At 36.9% G+C, this 23027-nt stretch overlaps 1 protein-coding gene across 1 annotated transcript in view; it reads right to left on the bottom strand.

Moving 5' to 3' along the window:
• The window catches only part of KCNN2 (potassium calcium-activated channel subfamily N member 2), a 196511-nt gene that overhangs the window by 46308 nt on the left and 127176 nt on the right, over nt 1-23027 (bottom strand). Inside the window, exon 5 of the mRNA XM_036742942.1 lies at nt 6416-6557. Within this exon, the coding sequence (XP_036598837.1) occupies nt 6416-6557 (142 nt within the window). The remainder of the gene's footprint in view (nt 1-6415; nt 6558-23027) is intronic.

The following is a 23027-nucleotide window of genomic DNA, read 5'->3' as shown; positions in this document are numbered from 1 at the left end:
TTTTTATATTAGAAAATTCATTTTTAGCAAATTTTGCTATAATAAAAAGTGACATTTCTCAATTTTTCTAATTAAAAAAATCATTGACTTTTGGGTTTCCATCATCAACCATATTGCTTCAAAGAGTAGCACCAGTATGATATTATAATAGTTACTTGATGACAACAAGCTATAGTCTACCAGTGCAGGAGAAACAAGATAGGTAAGCTTAGAATATAAATTTTAGTAAGTAGGTAGTCAACTTACCTATAGAAAGTCTTGCTTCTTACTGATATTATTATCCACTCTGTTTAAGTACTTTGTTACATTAAATACTGAATTGTAAAGTCTCTGAAGCAAAGTAAATGACTTATCTTAAACTTGTATTCTCTCTTCTAAAATATGATTAAATATTTCTGTACATAGTATTTCTCCATTTAAAAATTATAAAATCACCCTGTTAAAAGTTGAAACTTTTCTATTAAAATGCTAACATTTATTATTATTATGGAATGAAATAATTAGTTCAATTTTATGGAAAGAACACAATTATGTTAGTTTCCTAGTGTGTTCTGTTATTAAAATGGGAGCCCTGTTAGGTGTAAGCAAAGAAAGAATTATATTCTGGTACAAAACTTCAAAGATCACAAATGCAGTAGCATATTACCAAACTCCTCTCCACCTGTCTCTAACATATATGCTCACACACCAATGAGATAATTTTAATGAAAATGCAACTTAATACAAAAAGATGAGGATGAACACATTTTCATCCTTTTCAGAGAAATAATACAAAAAGACAAGTGACAATACTTCTTTTGTCTTAAGAATAGCACATATTATATTTCCTCTTCATAAAACTGTAGAAGGGAGGGAAAGAATGTACTGTGTTGACTTATTCAAACACACACACACACCACGGTTGGGGGCAAGCCTGGTACATGATTGTAGTCTCTGAGACTAGGGGAGAATGAGGCTGATAAGGAAATCTGATCTACAGTTGGACAAAAGCCAACAGGGTATTAAGTCCCAGAACAATATGGTGTGGCCTGGGAGCCAAAGATCACAAGGCTGTTTAAGAAAAAGATGAACCAGCTCAAATGGCAATAACTCAGCCAGTTAAAGCTTCTGGGCTGATCAGTGTTGGGATCAGACCAAGGATCAGGCTCATGATCAGCTACTGAATTTCCAGCCTGAGTGAAATAGGGAGATCCAGTCACAAGAAAACAACCAACCAAAGAGTGGAGGTCTATTTCTGTATAAGTAAAATAAATACTGACATAAAAACAAACCATCTTGATTAGATAATTCAAAGGAAATAAAATAGCACTTGTTGATGAAACTTCTGATGAGTAAAAAATATTTCAGACTTGTGGATATTGTCTCCAGAGACAACTGAGAGTTTGAAAGTCAAATTTTCTTTTCAGCTCTGGTCTTTTCACTGAGAAAGCTTGAAAAATCCTCTATTTTATTGAAAATCCATATTTTGCCTTGGAGCATGAGACTCAGTTTTGCTAGGGAGGTGATTCTTGGTTTTAATCCTAGCTCCACTGACCTCTGGAATATCATATTCTAAGCCCTTTGATCCCTTAATGTAGAAGCTGCTAGATCTTGTGTTATTCTGATTGTGTTTCCACAGTACTCAAATTGTTTCTTTCTGGCTCCTTGCAGTATTTTCTCCTTGATCTGGGAGCTCAGGAATTTGGCAACAATGTTCCTAGGAGTTTTTTTTTGGGATCCTTTTCAGGAGGCAATTGGTGGATTCTTTCAATTTCTATTCTACCCTCTGGCTCTAGAATATCAGGGCAGTTCTCCTTGATAATTTCTTGAAAGATGATATCTAGGCTCTTTTTTTGATCATGGTAGCCCAATAATTTTTAAATTATCTCTCCTGGATCTATTTTCCAGGTCAGTGGGTTTTCCAATGAGATATTTCACATTGTCTTCCACTTTTTCATCCCTTTGGTTCTGTTTTACAATATCTTGATTTCTCATAAAGTCACTAGCTTCCACTTGCTCCAATCTAATTTTTAAAGTAGTATTTTCTTCAGTGGTCTTTTGGACCTCCTTTTCCATTTGGCTAATTCTGCCTTTCAAGGCATTCTTCTCTTCATTGGCTTTTTGGAGCTCTTTTGCCATTTGAGTTAGTCTATTTTTAAGACGTTATTTTCTTCAGTATTTTTTTGGGTCTCCTTTAGCAAGTCATTGACTTGTTTTCCATGGTTTTCTTGCATCATTCTCATTTCTCTTCCCAATTTTTCCTCTACTTCTCTAACTTGCTTTTCCAAATCCTTTTTTGAGCTCTTCCATGGCCTGAGATCAGTTCATGTTTTTCTTGGAGGCATTTGATGTAGGCTCTTTGACTTTGTTGACTTCTTCTTGCTGTATGTTTTGGTCTTCTTTGTCACCAAAGAAAGATTCCAAAGTCTGAGTCTGAATCTGAGTGCGTTTTCGCTGCCTGGCCATGTTCCCAGCCAACTACTTGACCCTTAAGTTTTTTGGCAGGGTATGACTGCTTGTAGAGTAGAGAGTACTTTGTTCCAAGCTTGAGGGGATGTGCTGTTGTTTTCAGAGCTATTTCTATACAGCCAGCTCTGCCACACCAGCACTCCTCCTCCCCCAAGAACCACCAACCCGGACCTGACTGGGATCTTAAGCAGGCTCTGCACTCCTGCTCTGATCCACCACTTAATTCCTCCCACCAGGTGGGCTTGGGGCTGGAAGCAACTGCAGCTGTAGTTCTGTAGCTGCACCACCCCCTCTGCCCCCGGGGTGGTGGCCAAACCCTGAACTCCTTCCACTCTGTCCCAGCAGCTTTTCCTACTGATCTTCTCTGTTGTCTTTGGTGTTTGTGGATTGAGAAGTCTGGTAACTGCCACAGTTCACTGATTCAGGGCGCTAGGCCCTGTTCCGCCCAGCTCCCAGTCTGGTTGGTCTGGGCACAGCCCACGCTGGGCTCTGCTCCACTCCACTCCCAGCTCTGTGCACAATATACCTTACCCAGAGACCATCCAGGCTGTCCTGGGCTGGAGCCCTGCTTCCCTCTGCTATTTCGTGGGTTCTGCAGTTCTAGAATTTGTTCAGAGCCATTTTTTATCAGTGTTTGCCAGGTTCTGGGGGAGAGACCTGGGCAAGTTCTTGCTTTCCAGCCACCATCTTGGCTCCACTCCAAGACAACTGAGAGTTAAGAAGTGATGGTTCTGCTGTATTCTGCCCTGTTGTTCTGGACAGGACTTGTCTCAGGCTAATTTAGGTTTGATATTGGAACAAAACGAGATGCCTGTGGGTCACTCAACAGTTAATTAAAGGAGACTGATTTACTTAGAGCAAAGAGTATTCAACCAAGATAGGCACTGAGGACCTCTCCACTTGATTCAGCTGAGTGAAGATCTCTTGCCTGAGATATCTCTCATTTTCTACCAGCCAAGCATCAGCGATAGGACTTGTAGCTACTCATGGCTATTTTGTACTCAACTAATGTCAACAGGTTGAGCCTTTAGGTTTGAAGGATGGTTTTAATACCTATTAAGGAAAACCTAGCTTTACAGGGAAGCAGGTGGCTCCTATCATGCTTGGTCATTAAAAGTTATTGTAACTGGCTCTTAAAGATGGATTGACTCATTTTGTACAGCATAGGCAAATGTTCACCATATCGGTCTTTTAGAGAACAATGTCCACTCTTTGTCCAAATTCGTGGAAGACATCACATGACATATACACATAACATATAGAAGCTGGTTTATTGAATGGAATAAATGAATATCATCCTAAGATCACTTCCCTCAAAATTCCATCTTGTGACCCAGCATCAGATAAATTTGTTTAGCCAACTGTATAGAAATAGTCTAACAGCTCCATGTAGTATAAATTGTACCATTCATAAAAGATGAGAAGAATTTTCCACAAATAAGTAAAGCTCATTTGATAAATTCATTCAAAATATGTAATAGACAACTAGATATTAATTAAACAAAAGTCTTTAATCAGGATAGTGTAACGGGACTTTTCACTGTTCTTTGTTTGAATGGGGCAGGTACTATGGGATCTTTTTTGTCTTGGAGTGTTTCTCAGCACTAAGACAATCGAGAGTCATTGAATTGTATATGATGTAATGCTGGTGGTTGGAGCTTTCCTGTACTGATTTCTCACACTCTAAATGAGAGTGAGCCTCAAGTGCCCTAGGGCCCTGAGACAGGTATATAAGATCCCAGGTTGGCATTTGACTTTTGGGGGTACACACTCATTGAAAGGGTATGAGTGACAAGACTCCAGGCAAGCTGTTGAACCTGTGCCTCCCCACACCCCCATCCCGGCTTTGTAATCCAGACAGATAGATATTGGTGCTTCTCTGGTAGCTATAAATTGTGATTTGAATCAGCCAAGGTCTCTCTGTTGATGTTTGTAATTTCTGTTTGTATTTGCCTTGAAGTTCGGGGGGCTGATCTTTTCGCCCTGAACTAAGTGAATGATATATGTATGTTTAATTAAAGTGACATTGTTAACCCCTTAAAGTTGCTTTCCTTAGAAAAGCAGATCAAAGAAACTGTGTTAGCAGCCCTTCCTGTGTGCTCTTGTTGGTCTTACACAGCCACAGCAGCTGCTAGCCACATTGTTGTTACAGATAGGAGTGTGGGATGGGAAGCAGAGGCTAATTTCTGTCAGCCTGAAAATGGTATTTGAGAATACAAGGTTAGAAAGTAGGTGCATTGCTTTAATTTTCATATATTTATTTTTTATATTTAATGTTTCCCTTAGTTTATGTAATTTAATCAGAATTGTATGATTATGCCATACTACACATGTGGTAGGCATTTAATAAAAATTTACATGAAGATGACCATGAATTTCAAATTTTAAAGTTTACATTCTACAATGACCATGGACCAAATATGTCAAAATCAGAGGTCTGTGATGTTGAGAAAGGAAATAGAATTGGTGGAGGACAGTTGAATTCAGGACAAAGAAAACTCAAGGAAAGACAAATGTATAGCTGTTAGTCATGCAAGGAAGATTAGCCTTGGATTTAGCTTTTATCCAACAATACAGAAGTCACTGTATATTAGCCCTTAATCAGACATGATTCAAGACTAGAGATGAAGGAACACTTTTCCACAAAGGACCCAAAGGAACCTTCTAATTAGAAGGCTAGTGGAAAATATCCTATAGTTGCAAGGCATTTTAATAAATGATATATTGTTATGTGAATTTCTAGGAAGACTTTTATGTCAGTGTTATCATTATCGACACTATCACATCATTCTATATTTGGAAAATAAAGGAAATGATGCCATGCTAAACATACAATATAAGAAATAAGCTGCTTTGTAAATCAAGTAGGATAAATAATTTTCACTACAATTCTGAAAACAGATAGATTTATACCATGCAAATAACAATAAATTATGACAGAAATTACATATATTTTATAACTAGGACTAGTCATTTAGGCACCGAGTTGCCATTGGTAATCTTATAATTGATCGCAGCTATATTTTCATGGCTAATGAGGTATCTGCTTGGCCTCAGTCTAGCAATGCACAATTACATCAAAGAAGGTATAGCCCACCATTGTCAGGTATCGTATAGGCAAAAATCTAGGTTGGGGGCCAGGTGTGAGGGAGGTCTTTTTAGAGAACTAGGTATTGGTCTGTATACTAGCCCTTAAACAGGAAAATGAAACATTCCTAGTTCAGAGTGAGGCATGCCTGGCATATTGAGATGATATTCTTGACTTCAAAAGCTCAAACAACAGATCACTTCATCATTCCCAGAGCCTAAGGAGTTCAGAATTCCCACTCATCATCACACTTAGGCATCTACCAAGAAAAAATAATGTTTATGATGATGATACACACTAAAATCAACTCCACAAAAGCCAACGATAAAATGAACTTGGAGACAGAGAATCAGCTGCCTAAAAAATTCGGGACAACTAAAAAGAAGCATTATGAAGTATTAAATGATTTATGTGTTTAGCAATTTAAAGTTGTTCATGATAAAAGATATCAGTTAACCATGATATTGTCCCATATTGTCCCATTGTAACATCCCATGTTAGCACAACAACTATACAAAACTAGGAGTGCTTAAAATTTAGCAAGTTTCTATCCTTGAAATTCTCCTCTTAACTGTTAAAAGTTAATAACTTCTCAGCTAATTATAGTGTGTCTTGGCCCTAAAAAGAAATGACAATGTATGGGCTGAGGCAGATACTACTTACAATATGTTTTACATGGAACTCCATGAAGTGAAGAATTGAAATGAAAAGGATTAAAAGAGCAAAAAAGACAAATTTATATTAGTTTTCTGTTAGGAAGAAACTAGAAAATTAGTTTAAAGTGATTTGGCCCATGGATAGAACAATCTAAATATATTCTTATTAGAAGTGAATTAAAACAGAGTTTAAAGGAGGTAGAGAGAAGGAGGCATCACTTACCATAATTCCAGTAAGTAAACAGACTCCTTTTCCACAATACGTATTAGGTACCATGTCACCATAACCAATGGAGAGAAAAGTTATTGAAATCAACCACATGGCTCCAAGGAAGTTGCTAGTGACATCTTGTTGATCATGGTACCTGAAAAAAAGAAAATAAAACCTTTATCAACTAACCAATCTAAAAATTTGGCAGTTGAGGGCAATTTGTACTTGCCTTAAAATTATTTTTTAAACCTGTTCTCTAATCTATTGTATTCTTTTATGAAATGGGAGAAGATTAAGGGTAGTTAAATGAGAAATAAATTACAAATTGCTTACAAGATTATCCAAGCTATATTATACAACCTTCCTCTCTTTGTTAAAATGAATATGTGACTGAAAAATGAATATGACTAACAAACCCTTGTGAAGAAAAACAAGGATATATAGAGTACTAGCACAAATAGTTTAGTTTTATAGGCAAACATAGAATCTGGGCTTGAGACCATTGGCCTCTAATTTAATCTTTTAAAAACTTGCTGGGATCAGTTATTAACTTCTCATATTATTCAGACATAGTTGGCTCACAAACTCAGAGTATGTGGTTCCGGTAATGGATTTGTCCTATTTCTGGGATATACATTCATTTCTAACTACAGTAAAGCATGTTTTCTGTTATAATGGGACTGTGTTCAAACAATTGGTCGACATAGGAATTGAAACCAATATTTTGACCTAATTCGCATCATACTCATTACATTGAATTAACTAGAGAAAGATGAAAATCCAGAAACATAGTTTGATTTGCACTTAGGATATTTAGTTTCCATCTGGCTCTACCACTGATGACCAGGTCTATGACCAGAATTATGTAGTCCTTAACTGTGAAGCCAATTATTTATGGGGCTACTTGCTCTGCAAGGTCAATATACTATAATACATGAGATGGAAGTCTGAAAAAATGAATGTAAGGCACTTTCAAATAGCATGTGTTTGGAGAGGGGAAGGAATGTCTAATTAAGCTATCTAATATTATGTCTATAGACTTCACTTTCCAGCCAAATTGGACTTTCACGTTGTTCCCTGAACTTGATATTCTATCTACTACCTCCATTAATTTGTACAATCTATTTCCCATACATGGAATGTACAGTACTCCCCTCCTTTGCCTTTCAGAATCTACCTTCCTTCAATGTTCAGCTCAATATAGTTCCTCTGAATAGTTTCTTTTATTCTTCCAGTTTTTAACGGGCTATCCCTCCTAAAATTCCCTTATATTCACTTAACTATGTACATGTTTATCTTTTCTGAACCCAGTCTCTTTATCTACCAGTGGAATATAAATTCCTTGAGTACTGACTATATTAAGTATTATATATTAAGTATTGACTAGCATATATTAAGTACTTACTATGTGCTAGGCACTGTCCTAAGCCCTGGAAATGCTATCTTTATCTCCAATTGACAGATTAAGAAATGGAGACAAAGTTAAGTGATTTGTCCAGGGTTACACAGATAGTAGGTGTCTGGGGCCAGGTTGGAACTCATGTCTCCTGACTCTGGGTCCAATGCTCCATCCACTACGCTACCTTGCTTTGCTTTGTTTTTATATTTCCAGTACTTCTTTATATTCTCAGCACGTAGTAAGTACTAATAAATGTTTAATTTTAATTCAAATGGCATAAGCTCTAAGGCTTGCTATCCTAACCCCCATATAGCACTAATAGGTTGGGTCCCTAATGACCAGCTGATACTTTTCCTTTCAAGTAGAACCTTAGAGTTTGGGAGAGATTTTCTAATGGTATTATGTTCACCCTGGTGATTATGAGTTGAATCATTTAGCCAACCAGGCTTAATTAGCTTTGAGAAATAAGTATTTACTAAGGTATTATAGTAAGAACAGTTAATACAAAACATTCTTCTCAAAGGTATGCAGCACACTATCCAACAAATACATACAGAATCCAGGGTAAAGAAGGTTCAATCTTAGCTCAAACGTCAAGGAGGTGATCTCACAGCTCCTGATTATTATAATTCCTCTTCTACCTTTGTGGCATCCTTATGAGGTTCAACTTAGGCATGGTGTGGTTTTCTGTTCGGCTCCCTGTCGCTGCCTTTCCTCAATGTGCCTAGTTTTCTTAGGCTCCTACTATAGAAATGGACACCAGCCACTACTACTCTTCTGGGGACACTGCTGTGATGGCAATGAGAAGCCCATATCTATAGCCCTTTAAGTTCACAAGATCATCTTCCAGTGCTTGGAATATTGGAATCTAATTGGGCTTACTATTTTATACATGTTCCACAGGGACTCTTAAGTCTTTTAAATTAATCCTAACACACTTCCTGTGGAGCATAATTTCATTTTATCCAGTGATTTGAAGCACTCTAATCCTTCCCAACTTAATTAACCAGACTGTTCACACTTCATGCTTTTGATGGATTCAACAGCAATGTTCTCACCAGATAAAAGTATCTTGTTAATTACTCTAAGTGGGGTTGGTATGATTGCTCTATCATATTCTATTCAACTGACATACACATTTACATTCTTCCAAAAGCTTAGTATTTGTTGCCTTCATCAAATCCCCCTGAATATATTTGGCAAAATCCATATTACCAAATCTTGGATAGCCTTGGGGAGCGACTTGGGGAGATTCAATATCATCCTTCTTAAATTATAATAAAAAGTCTCCAGGAAAAAGTCTACAAGACACAATTTATATTCTAATTTGGTCATTAACATTCTGTCCTACTTCCATATAGTGATGCAATTTAACAAACAAGTATCATTTTATAAAGTTTTCATTGGTTAGCACCAATACTTGCAAAGGCCTTTTGCATCTCAAAGCAATAAAGACAAAAAGGAAAAGAAGATAAAGCCTTCATTCTCAGATGGAGAAGCTGGTCCTATAGAGCTCTTAAAGCATATATTGTTGTTGCTGTTGCTGTTTGTCCTTTGCTGTTGAAGAGGACCAATGTCATCAGGAGGGTGATGTCTTGACTTCCAAGTGAATTGGATTTAGATGAGACAGAGCTCTGCAAAATCATCAGCCTCACTTTTTCCTTCAGCCATCATAGTCCAGGGGGGCAAGATATAGGGTTAGGACGACCGGTGATGGCCCAGGATGCAGTGGGAGACTCTGACCTTTTTAAGCTAAGGTATTTCCCAGGTCTCAGTTTGTCTGAGGCAACACCCATTCAGTGATTATAGGCTAGGTAAGAATTTGAAGCAAAAGATGGCCATTTGACTTCCTAAAAGAATCGAATATTTTAAGGGCAAGACCCTCAGAGTTTTTGGCCAGAACAGAAATAATTGTTATGTACACTCACTCTGAGCCTATCAAAACCCAAACGATGAGCCAAGACCTATTATTAGCGAGTCAGTGAGAGCTAGAGTGATCTGGATTTAAAGGTATAGTTAAGTAACTCCATTTGAATCCCAATGGACTTTATCAAGCCTGGTTTTCCACAGCTATATTTTAAGAAATCATAAATGAAAACTACAAGAGACAAAAGAGTTAATTAGCCCAGTTTAAAAAATGTAAAATAAGTAGAGAAGAAAAAAATCTAGCCCCCAAACCCCAAGATACCTTGTGAACTATAAGGGATCAGAATTTACATTCCTTTGGACAGAGTCCCACATATGAGGGTATGACTCCCCACATGGACAGAGGGAAGAGGATAGGAGGAGAAAGGGGAAAGGAGGAGGAAATAGCAGCATTGCCCAACTGGAACTGGCCAGCTATAGAGCTCCCAGGGCATACAAGGCTCTTTCTAGAAAGTAGGGGAAGGGATTGGGATAGGTGGGATGGGGTGGAGAGGACAGTGGAGAATGGTGAGAGTTCTCTCTAGTTTCTCCTAGGCTGCCACTAGCCACTTCTATTCTGGAACACTGCTCAGATGTCAGTGGGAAGTCTTTTGACAGTTCAAAGTTCACAAGGTCATCCTCTGGTCAGTGTTGGTAGAAGAAAAAAAGAGGCTCTTACCTCCACACTCTCCCCCTGCCCTCCTGCCCTCAAGCAGTTCTCTGTTGGGGGACTGAAAGAATTGATTGCTCTCTTCTATAGTCTGGCCCTCCATTCAAGTGCTGAATCTGACTTGGCTTGCTAAATTATACAAACTTTGTGGGGCATGACTGAGAATCTTCAACTAATCCCAACATACTAATCCCAACAGTGTAGCATCACTTCATTCACTGACTAGAAGCATTCCGCTATATCCCAAGATGATTAACTAATTTGTTTACACTTAGTTTAATGCCTTTGATTGACAGAGAGATTAGACAGATAAGTAGATGGATAGGCAGAAGGACAGTTATCATTTACTTAGCATTTTCTATGTTCCAGGCATTGTGCCAAGAGCTAGGGATACAAACACAAGCAAATCAGACAATCTTCGCCCTTAAAGAACTTAAACACTAATAGAGGAAAATAACATAAAGAGGTGCTGGGGGTGGGGCCTGGGGAGGGTGGGGTGAGAATGTTTTACCCTGGGATCATGGTGCAAGAGATGATGGAGAAGTGTTGTGGAGGACTGGACCCTGGCAAGACAAGGCAAAAATTTACCTAGCAGAGCCAGGGAACCTAGAGTCCAAGTTGGTAGAGGAGTGAAGATGTGAGGGTTATAGTAGGGAATGTGTCATGGAGACCTGGGCCAACACAAGGTAAGACAAAAACACACAGAGGCTTCTCATTTAAAGGTGTTGGGGCTATAATTTCTTGTTACTGAGGGGAAGAAGAGGAGAACTAGGGGTGACTGATTCCCAGATTCAGTTACCCCTACTTTACAATGATATAAATAAATACATAGATATTTCATAATATAAAAAGTTTCAATTGGGTCCATTCTTTGTCCTTGCTACCTTCTATCACTGTTACAGGGTTTAAGCATCTTAAGAAGATCTGTAATTTCTCTATCTTTGTAACCCCAGTCAGTCAATAAGTATTTATTAAGTTTACTATTATATTACTATGTGCCAGACACTGCTGACACTGCTGTTTACTCTGGTACAGATGCTCATTGAGTGGAATGCTGAAATAGTGAAGCCCCGTCAGCATGGGATAAAACCTTACCTCTCCTACCATCCACCCCCACCCTACACCCCTTCTATATTTTTAGAAACTGCTCTGCTGAGAAAGTAGAGATAAGAAATTACATCAGTAGACAGATACCTGCAAGGTCCTGTTTATCTAGCTTTTACTCCCCTTTTGCTGAATACCAGTCCCTGGTCTCATGCCTGTCTTTTTGTCCTTTGTTCTCTTTTGCTGGGGAGAAAATTCTGTGTTTAGAATGTGAGCTCCAAACCCAGTCAGTGGGAAGAGGAGCCAGGGGGTGGGGGAACTCTGTGTTAGGGTCTATATAATTTGTTTTGAGCTGTATGCAAGACACGTACACTTGCTGGCATCATCTTGGGCCACACTGGGTGTGTCCTTTCTCATGAGAAAGCAATAAACTCCTTTTTGCCTTTTTTCAAAAATAGTCTCTGTTTATTTTTAATGTGAGTAATGGTCCCAGGCCCACAAATCACCAACTCTACTGTGATAACCCGCTGGTTGGTCTCCCCGTTACAAGTTTCTCTCCAGTCTCGTCTATCCTTCATTTGGCTGTCAAAGTCCTAAAGTACATATCTGACCACATGGCTCCCTGTCACCTCCAGGATTAAATCTAAAATTCCTTGTTTGATACTCAAAGCTCTTCATAATCTTCCCCCCTACCTTTCCAACGTTCTTACGTCTCACACGTGTACTCTTAACCGCCCTTCCCCAATACTTGGTGATCCCATGATACCGGCCTCCTTGCTGTTTCCTTGAACATGATCTTTTGTCTCCTAATTTTCCCTCTGATATTTCCAATTATCTTGCATATAGCTTGTTTTCTACATAGTTGTCTTTGTGTTTCCTCCAGTGGGCTGTGAATGCCTTGAAAATGGGGTCTGGTTTTTGCTTCTTTTTTTGTATCCCCAACACTTATCACAGTGCCTGGCACATAGAAGATGCTTAATAAATGTTTATTGACTGACTAACCTCAGAAGGGAGGCACTCACATTATATAGAAGATAAAATTTGAGAAAATTCTTAAGAGGCCAAAAAAGCTGGGAGGCAGAGGCGGGGAGAAAGAGAACACTATGCATGGGAAAAGGCACAGAATCAGGAGTTGGAATGCTGCGTATGAAGAAATGAAGGCCAGGGCGGCTGAATTATAGGGTTCAGAATGGGGAGGAAAGTGTGAGAAGACTGGAAAAATAGAAAGTTTGTAAAGGGTTTTAAATACCGAACAGAGAAAATTACATTTGATCTTGGAAATAATAGGGCATGTGTTTGGGAAGGGGGAGTGACGTGTTCACATCTAAGCTTTAGAAAAATCCATTTGACAACTGAGTGGAAGATAGATTGGAGTGAGGAGAGAGCTGAGACAGGGAAGTCAATGAGAAGGCTATTGTAATAGTTCAGGCAAGATCTCATCATTTTAACACCGGCAACTAATTTTTCTTTGTTAATGAGATCATACACAGAATAGAATTTACCCTTACAGGCTCCTTCACATTTTAAAGGAAATGACACAAAGGCATATGAAGAAGTTTATTTATTGCTTTTGTCAGAGGAATGGAGGGAAACAGAGAAGGGGGAGAGGGGGTGAGAGAGACGCACACATACATACACGCACACAAGTGCGTGTCCTGGCTGGATTTATCAGTAGATATCGGGATAAATGAAGTCCCACATCACTACTGTATCATGCCTCTGTGTCAGGCTTGTGACCTGTTTCCCAAACTCCTTATCTATCTGACAGAGGGGATATGACATTGACATATGATGGAGGGCAGTAGTGTCAAACTCTAATAGAAACAGGCACTGCTAATCCAGTAGATAAGGATCCCTGTGGGCCGCATATTGACTTAGTTTTAAAATGTAATATTATCTAGGTTTTACTGTGTTTTTATTTAGTTTGTTCAATAAATAGTTTGGGTTGCATTCAGCTGTATTCTGGGATGTGTGTTTGAAACCTTTGATGTAGGGAATACAGCATTACAAGAGCAATTCATCCGATATTTGTTAAGTGGTAGAATGTGCAAAAACATTGTGCTGCATATTAGAGGTATGGAATTATATGGATTGAATTTAGAATGACAAGTAGACTAAGACTCTTTTAGAAGTTTGGGGCTTTGCATTCAATGTTAAATTATCTTTTTTGTGTATAAAATAATAACATTCTTCTGAGAAGGAAATTTTAGAACTGGAAAAATAGCACCCCATGCTAGAGTGTATATTACATGACATATTTGACTGTAAATAGTCAAGATGGGGACAAAATAGGCATTCATAGTAATTATATATTTTTTTGCTTGACAAACTGGATACAAATATGAGATTTATCAGCAAAGCCATATTATCATAGGACAGCTAGGTGGTACAGTGGATAGAATACCAGGTCTGGAGTGAGGAAGACTCATCTTACTGAGTACAAATCAGGCCTCAGACACTTACTAGCTGTGTCACCCTGGTCAAATCATTCAACCCTGTTTGCCTCAGTTTCCTCATCTGTAAAATGAGCTGGAGAAGTAAACGGCAAACCATTTTGCCAAGAAAATCTCCAAATGGGGTCATGAGTTGGACATCACTGAAACCACTGAACAACAAAATGTTATCACTGAGTTCACTTCCAAGTTTTAAAATTTTGCCATTTATATCATTATTCATGTTGGAGCTATGAAGAACTGGGCTCTAGTCCTTCCTCTGACATACACTGGCTACATGACTGTAGACAAGTTATTTAATCTCTCAGTGCTCTAGGCCATGTTCTAAGACAAAGAGTTAAAGACAAGTTGTGAACGTGTGTTTCAATCAATTAAAATATTAAGTTGGTCAGAAAATAATTTTGTGCACTTGAAATTAATAACAGGCATTCCAGAGAAATAAAGATATTAAAATAGTGGGGTTAGATGGTTTTGAAGGTACTTAAATAAACTGGATTAATATAAGGAAGAGCATAACAAACAGAACTGTGCAAAAATGGAATGGGCTGCTTTACAACATCTTTAAGTAGATGCCAGATGACCAAATTTCAAGGATGTGAGGCAGTGTGGAGTAGTTCCAGAGTGCTAGATCTGAGATTCAGGAGTTCTGGGTTCAAATTATGCATAAAACATTTAGTAGTAACATTTAATCTCCCTGCACTCTAATTTCAACACTTGTAAAATAAAGGTAATAATACCTGTGAGGTTCACTTCATTGGGATGTTGTGAAGATGGATTTTCAAACATTAAAGAACTATAATAATGTGAATTATTGATGCCATTGAGGGGATTACTAGGAAGGAACAAGGAGGCTTCGATGATTCTGTGGTTGTTGGCACAGACATAACAATGTTACAAAGAAATTTAGAGACTAGCTCATTAGAGGTTTTTTTAGAGTCTAGGATATAAGAATAAAGTCATTGTGTTCCCTTACTAAGTTTTCTGCTGGCCTAGCTAAATTTGATGAGGGCCATCATAAAGAAGTTGGTCACTAGATGATGAATTGTGAGGACCAGAGCAAGTCATGAAAAATGTGCATATTTGATATCTTGAATGAAGTGTCCTGTAGACATCTGGAACTCAACATGTCCAAAACAGAACTCTACTTTTCTCATATACTCCCCCCTTCCAAAGTTCTCTATTACTGTTGATGACACAATCATCCTATCAGGCTCAGAGCCTAGATATCATCCTCAACTTCTCACTCTCTCAATATGTTCTTCACCCCCACCTCCCATATCCAATCTGTTGCCAAGTTCTGTTGATTTTAGCTTTGAAACATCTCTCACATATGTTGCCTTTTCTTACAATCTGGCATTTCTGTGCCAACCTGGTACAGGTTCTTATAATCTCATACCTGATCTATTGCAATAGCTTGATGATGGTCTACTTGCTTCCATTTAGCAATAAAAGTAGTATTTCTATAGTGTAGATTTGGCCATGGCAAACCCCCCCAACCCCCACAATAAACTTCAGTGACTGCCTGTCACTTCTAGGATCAAATATAAAATCCTGTTTGGCATTAAAAGACCTTCATAATTTACCCCCTGCCCCTTTCCTCTCTTCCAATATCTTACCACCACCACCACCACCACCACCACCACCACCCCGGCTATAAACTCTAAGATCCAGTGATACTGGCCTCCTTTCGATTACTTGAACAAAACACTATCTCTAGACTCTACCCATTTCAACTGACTGTTACCTATGCCTGGAATATTCTCCCTTCTTATATCCTCCTTCTGAATTTTTTTACTTCCTTTAAGTCTCAGTTTATATCACACCTTCTAGAATCTTTTCCCAATCCCTCTTAATTCTACTGTCTTCCCTTTGTTGGTTATTTCCTATTTATCTTGTGTAAAGCTTGTTTGTATATAGTTGTTTGCATGTTGCCTTCCCCACTGGACTGTGAGCTCCTCAAGGGCAGGGATGGTTTTTTGCCTTTCTTTGTATCCCTGAATGTTTTACACAGTGCATGTGACATAGAACAAAGGCCAGGAGAGCAAGGACCACACCTCTCCTTAGATCATGCCACCTTGGAAAAACTGAAAACTTACAGACCCCCAGAAATAGCTCTGAAAATAGCAGCACAAAAAATCTGGAGCTTGGGACAGTGCCCCTTCCACCGCAGGAGAAGGGTCCAACTTTAACATAAAGTTTCAAGTCAAGGAATAGGCTGGGAAAATGGGCAAACAAAAAAAGAATCTGACCACAGAAAGTTTTTATGGTGACAGGAAAAGAGCAAAACACAAAACTCAGAACACAACAAAGTCAAAAGAGCTACATCCAAAGCCTCAAAAAAATAAGAACTCATCTCAGGACCAAGAATAATTCCTGGAAGAGCTCAAAAAAGGATTTTAAAATTCAAGAAATGAAAGCGATGTAAGAGAATCATGAAAAAAAGAGTCAACAGCTTGGTAAAGGAGGCATAAAAATACTGGGGAAAAACACCTTAAAAAACAGAACTGACCAATGAAAAACTATGTACAGAAATTCAGTAAAGAAAAGAACAACTTAAAAAACAGATTTGGCCAAATGGAAAAGGAGGTACAAAAGCTTACTAAAGAAAATAATTCCTTATTAGAATTGGGAAAGTGGAATCTAATGCCTCCATGAGACATCAAGAAGCAATAAAACAAAACCAAAAGAAAGAAAAAAATAGAGAAAAAAAGTGAAACTACTCAGTGGAAAAATAACTAACTTGGAAAATGGATTAAGGAGAGATAATAAAAGAATTACTGGATTACCTGAAAGCAACAATCAAAAAAAGGAACCTAGACATCATCTTTCAAGAAATTATCAAGGAAAACTACCCTGATATCCTAGAACCAGTGGGTAAAATAGAAATTGAAAGAATCTACTGATCACCTCCTGAGAGAGATCCTCCAAATGAAAACTCCCAGGAATATTCTAGTCAAATCCAGAACTCCCAGGTCAAGGAGAAAATGCTACAAGCAACCAGAAAAAAATTCAAATATTGTGGAATCATAGTCAGGATAACACAAGATTTAATAGTTTTTACATAAAAGGATCAGAGGGGCTTAGAATGTGATATTCTATATAGCAAAGGATATAGAGTTATAACCAAGAATCACCTATCAAAAAAAAAAACTGAGCAGAATCCTTCAAAGGAAAAAAATGGACATTTAATGAAATGAGGACTTTCAAGCATTCCTGATGAAAAGAATAGAGCTGAATAGAAAATCTGATTTTCAGATACAAGGCTCAAGAAAAGCATAAAAAGGTAAAGAGGAAGGAGAATCTTAAGGGATTCAATAAGGTTTAATTGTTTACATTCCTATATGGGAAGATAATACTTGTAACTCCTAAGAACTTTCCATTATTAGGGCAGTTAGAAGGAGTGTAGACAGACAGAGGGCGTGGGTGTGAGTTTACTTGATGGGATAATATAAAAACAATAATATTAAGGTGTGAGAAAGAGGAATGCATTGGGAAAAGGGGGAAGAGAGAAGAAGAATGGGGTAAATTATCTCACATAAAAGGTGTGAAAGAGCTTTTAGAGTGGAGAGGAATATGGGGAAGAGTGGGGACAATGTTTGAACCTTACTTGCATCAGACTTGGCTCAAAGAGGGAATAACATGCACGCTCTATATTACCCTACAGGGAAGTAAGAGGGGGAAGGGATAAGAAAAAGGTGGGGAGGGGCTAATAGAATGGAGGGTGGATTAAAGGAAGTGATAGAAGCAAAATACTTTTGAAGAGAGACAGTGAAAGAAGAGAGACAGAGACAGAGGCAGAGACAGAGACAGGGAAGATAGGGTTGAGGGAAATACACAACTCTATGAACAGTTTATCAGTGTCCCAATTTTCCCATATTCCTTCCAACATTGTCATTTTCATTTTTTGTGATATTAGCCAATCTGATAGGTATGAGTGGTACCTCAGAGTTTTTTTAAATTTGCAATTCTCTAATCAACAGTGACTTAGAGCATTTTTACATGACTACAATATAGCTTTGATTTCTTCTTCTGAAAACTGCTCATTCATAGCCTTCTTTCTTGTTTTTTTTTAATTTATGGAATCAAAGAAGCATTTCCATAACATAGCGCAATAAAAAATATGATTGCACATGAAACTGCAAATCTACTATGCACGATTTGCTATTCTTTTCAAAGATACAACAAAATTATCATGTAAATTTCTTTTTTTCCTTTTTTTTCTATCCTTCCCCCCCCTCCACCCCAGATTATGGCCATCATTAGATACAAATAAAGATAAATTATGTATGTATATATATATATATATGTAAAATTTATATATAATTCTAATTATCAGTTCTTTCTCTGGATACAGATAGCATCTTTCTTTATATGTCCTTTATAGTTAACTTTGGTATTTATAATAGTCAAAATAACTTATTCACTCAAAATCATTAAAACAATATTGGTGTTGAACACTGTATACAGTGTTCTCTTGGTTCTGCTCATTTTGCTCTTCATTATTTTATGTAAGTCTTTTCATGTTTTTCTAAGAGCATTGAGCTCATCATTTCTTATAGCACAGTAGTATGCCATCAAAATCATATATGACAACTTGTTCAGGCTTTCCCCAATTGATGGGCATCCCTACAATTTCCAGTTCTCCTGGAGAACAATTTGGAACTATGCCCCAAAGTCTTTAAAACTGTGCATACCCTTTTGACCAACAATACCACAACTACTAGGTCTGTATCCCACAGAGATTTTTAAAAAGAAAAGGAAAAGGACCTATATGTATGGAAATAGTTATAGCAACTCTTTTTGTGGTGGCAAAGAATTAGAAATTATGGGGATTCCTACCAATTGGGGGATGGCTAAATAAGTTGTGGTACATAACAGTAATAGAATACTATTGTGCTATAAGAAATGATGAGCAGGATGCTTTCAGAAAAACCTTTCCTGGAAAGATTTACATGTACTGACCAGAAAACAGTGTACACAGTAATATTATACAATGAGCAACTGTGAATGACTTAGCTATTCTCAGCAGTACAATGATCTAAGTCCATTCTAAAGAGCTCATGATGAAAAATGCTATCCACCTGCAGAAAAAGAACTGATGGTGTCTGAATGCAGATTGAAGGTAAAAAGATTTTCTTATTTTTCTTGTTTTTTTTTTTTGGTCTATGTTTCCTTTCAAAACATGGTTAACATGGAAATATGTTTCTCATGACTACACATGTATAATTTATATCAAATTGCTTGCCTTCACAAGGAGGGGCAAAGGAGAGACCTTAGAACTCAAAATTTTTAAAAAGAAATGTTAAAAATAGTTTCACCTGTAATATGAATATACATATATATATATATATAAATATTTTTCACCTCCTGAGAGAAACCCCCAAATAAAAACTCCCAGAAATATTATAGCCAAAATCCAGAGCTTCCAAGTGAAGGAAAAATATTGTAAGTATCCAGAAATAAAGAATTCAAATACTAAGTAGCTATGATCAGGATTACATATGATTTAGTAGCTTCCAATATTAAGAAACAGAGAGCCTGAAATATGATATTCCAGAAGACAAAGGATATTGACTTATTATCAAGAATAATCTACCCAGAAAAAATTTACTATAATCCTACAAGGGGAAAATGGAACTTTAATGATAGAATGGAGGGTGGACTTCCAATCATCCTTGATGAAAAGACCAGAGCTGAGTAGAAAATCTGATATACAAACACAGGAATCAAGAGAAGCACAGAAAGTAAACATGAGTGGGAAATCATGAGGGACTGAACAAGGTTAACCTGCTTACACTCTTATATGGGGAGCTGATACATGTAACACTTCAGAACTTTATCATCACTAGGGGTCATAGAGGGAATATAGAGGACCTGGGAGTGATTTTGTTGTATTTGGATGATTTCAAAAGAAGGATGGAATGAGTATGGAAGAAGAATGTACTGAGAGAGGGGAGAAGGGAGAGGAAGAATAGGTAAAATGAACTCACAGGAATGTGAAGTGAAAAGAAAGAGGCAGGAATGAAAATTAAATATCATTTTCATCTGAACTGGCTAGAAAAAGGAATAATACACATATATACATAATTGGCTTTGGAAACACATCTTATATAAGAAGGAAACAGAAAGGAAAGGGGTTAAGGGCAAAAAAAGAGGAGAATGAAAGGGAGGGTAGAATTAGGGAGGCATTAGGTAGAAGCAAAACAGACTCTTAAAGAGGGATCAGGGGAAAAAAGATAGAAGGATAAGTATAAGAGACAAGGATAGAAGAAAATACACAGTTAGCAATCAAAATTGTGAATGTGAACAGGATGAACTCTTTCATAAAATGGAAGAGGATAGCAGAATTATTAGAAACCAGAATTCAACAATATATTGTTTGCAAGAAACACATCTGAAATAGAAAGATACACACAGAAATAAAATAAGAGGCCATAATAGAACCTATTATACTTGACTTAAAGTAAAAAAGACAGGGGTAGAAATCATAATCTCAGAAAAAGCAAAAGCAAAAATAGGCTTTAAAAGAGATAAGCAGGGAAACTACATTTTACTAAAAAGTAGCATTACAAAATTCATTACTATACTATACTACTGGGTATTGCATATCTAATCTATTCCACTGCTCCACCATTCTATTTCTTAGCCAGCACAAGATTGTTCTGATCATTACAACTTTGTAACAGAGTTTGAGATCTAGTACAGCCAAACTACCTTCCTTCACATTTTTTCCACTGATTCCCTTGATATTCTTGACCTTCCAGAGGAATTTTGTTATTTTTTTTCTAGCTCTATAAAATAATTCTTGGTAGTTTGATTGGTGAGACACTGAATAGGTAAATCAATTTAGGTAGAATTGTCATTTTTATTATGCAGGCTCAGCCTGCCCATGAGCAATTAATATTTTTCCAATTGTTTCGATCTGACTTTATTTGTGTGAAAAATGTTTTATAACTTTGTTCATATAATCCCTGGGTTTGTCTTGGCTCTCAAGTATTTTAAATTGCCTACACTTATTTTGAATGGAATTTCTCTTTCTAACTTTTGCTGCTGGACTTTTTTGGTAACATAAAGAAATGCTAATGATTTAGGTGGGTTTGTTTATATCTTGTAACTGTGCTAAAGTTATTAATTATTTCAACTAGTTTATTATTATTAGTTGATTCTCTAGAATCAGCAATACCATCATATAATCTGCAAAGAGTAATAGTTTTGTTCCCTGACTATTCTAATTCATTAAGTTTCTTTTTCTTCTCTTATTGCTATAGTTAGCATTTCTAGTACAACACTGAATAATAGTGGTGATAATGGGCATCCTTGGTTCACCTCTGATCTTATTGGAAAGGCTTCAAGCTTATCCCTATTACAAACAATGCTTTCTGATGGTTTTAGATAAATAGATACTAATCATTTTAAGAAAAGCTCCATTTATTCCTGTGCTTTTTGGTATTTTGATAGGAATGAGTGTTGTATTTTGTCAAAAACTTTTTATGCATCTATTGAGATGATCATATGATTTTTGTTGTTTTTGTTATTGATATGGTCAATTATGCTGATAGTTTTCCTAATATTGAACCAGACCTATATTACTGGTATAAACCCCACCTGGCCATAGTGTATAATCCTTGTTAGATTTAAGGGCATAAAATTGGGCGAAATAGCCCCTAATAATTTCTTTGATTTTATCTTCATTGGTGGTGAATTCAATCTTACCATTTTTGAAACTGGTAATTTGGTTTTCTTCTTTCTTTAAAAATCAAATTAACCAATGGTTTATCTATTTTATTGTCCTCCCCCCAAAAAAAAGACCAGGTCCTACTTTTATTAGTTCAACAATTTTCTTATTTTCAATTGTATTAATTTCTTTGATTTTCAGAGTTCCCAATTTGATTAACTGGGGATTTTTAATTTGTTCTTTTTCTAGTTTTTTTTAGTTACATGCCCAATTTAGGGATTTGCTCTGGCTGTATTTAACTGATGCAAGCCTTTAGAGATAAAAATTTCCCCCTAAGTACTGCTTTGGTTGAATCCCATGAATTTTGTTATGTTGTCTCATTGTTGCCATTCTCTTTAAGGTAATTATTGTTTCTATGATTTGTTCTTTGATCCACCCATTCTTTAGGATTACTTAGATTCCAAATTAAGTTTTAATCTTTGGTTTCACAGCCTTTTATTAAATGTAGTTTTGTTTCATTATGATCTAAAAAGGATGCATTTAAGATGTCTGCTTTTCTGAATTTGGTTGTGAGATTTTTGTGCCCTAATATATGGTCAGGTTTTGTGTATGTACCATGTACCAACTGAGAAAAAAAGGTATATTCCTTTTTATTCTAATTCAATTTCCTCCAGAGGTCTACGATACCTAACTTTTCTAAAATTCTCTTAATCTCATTAATTTCTTTGTTGCTTATTTTTTGGTTAGATTTGTCTGGTTCTGAGAGGGATAAGTTGAGGTCCCCCACTACTATAGTTTTACTATCTATTTCCTTCAAACTTTTTTTCTTTAAGAATTTTACTATTTCTTTCTTTCTAACTTTTTTCCTTAAGAATTTGGATGCTATACCATTTGCCATATATATTTATTATTTATATTACTTGACTGTCTATTGTACCTTTTAGCAAAATGTAGTTTCCCTGCTTATCTCTTTTAATTAGATCTATTTTTGCTTTTGCTTCATCTGAGACTGGGATTACTACCACTGCCTTTTTTTTTTCACTTTAGCTGAAGCACAATAGATTCTGTTCCAGTCCCTTACTCTATGTTTCTCTCTGCTTCAAGTGCGTGTCTTGTAAATAACATAATATTGGATTCTGGTTTCTAATACATTCTGTTTTCTGCTTTTGTTTTAGGGGTGAGCTCATCCCATTCCCATTCACAGTTATGATTACTAACTTTATATTTCCCTCCACTCTACCTCCCCTCCATTTATTGTTTCTCCCTCTCTCTCTCTCTCTCTCTCTCACACTTTCCCTCCATTCCCCTCCCTTGTTTCACACTGTCCCCCTTCCAAAGTGTTTTCTTCCAATCACTGGGTCCCCCAATCTGCTCTCTCTTCTATCAGCCCTCCCTTTCTCTTATCTCTTTCCTCTCCTACTTCCCTTTAGGGTAAGATAGATTTCTATACCCAACTGAGTATGTATGTTATTCCCTCT

Source organism: Trichosurus vulpecula, chromosome 1 (genome assembly GCF_011100635.1).
Source record: "Trichosurus vulpecula isolate mTriVul1 chromosome 1, mTriVul1.pri, whole genome shotgun sequence".
Lineage (NCBI taxonomy): Eukaryota > Metazoa > Chordata > Mammalia > Diprotodontia > Phalangeridae > Trichosurus > Trichosurus vulpecula.
This window is presented reverse-complemented; position numbering and strand designations above follow the sequence as displayed.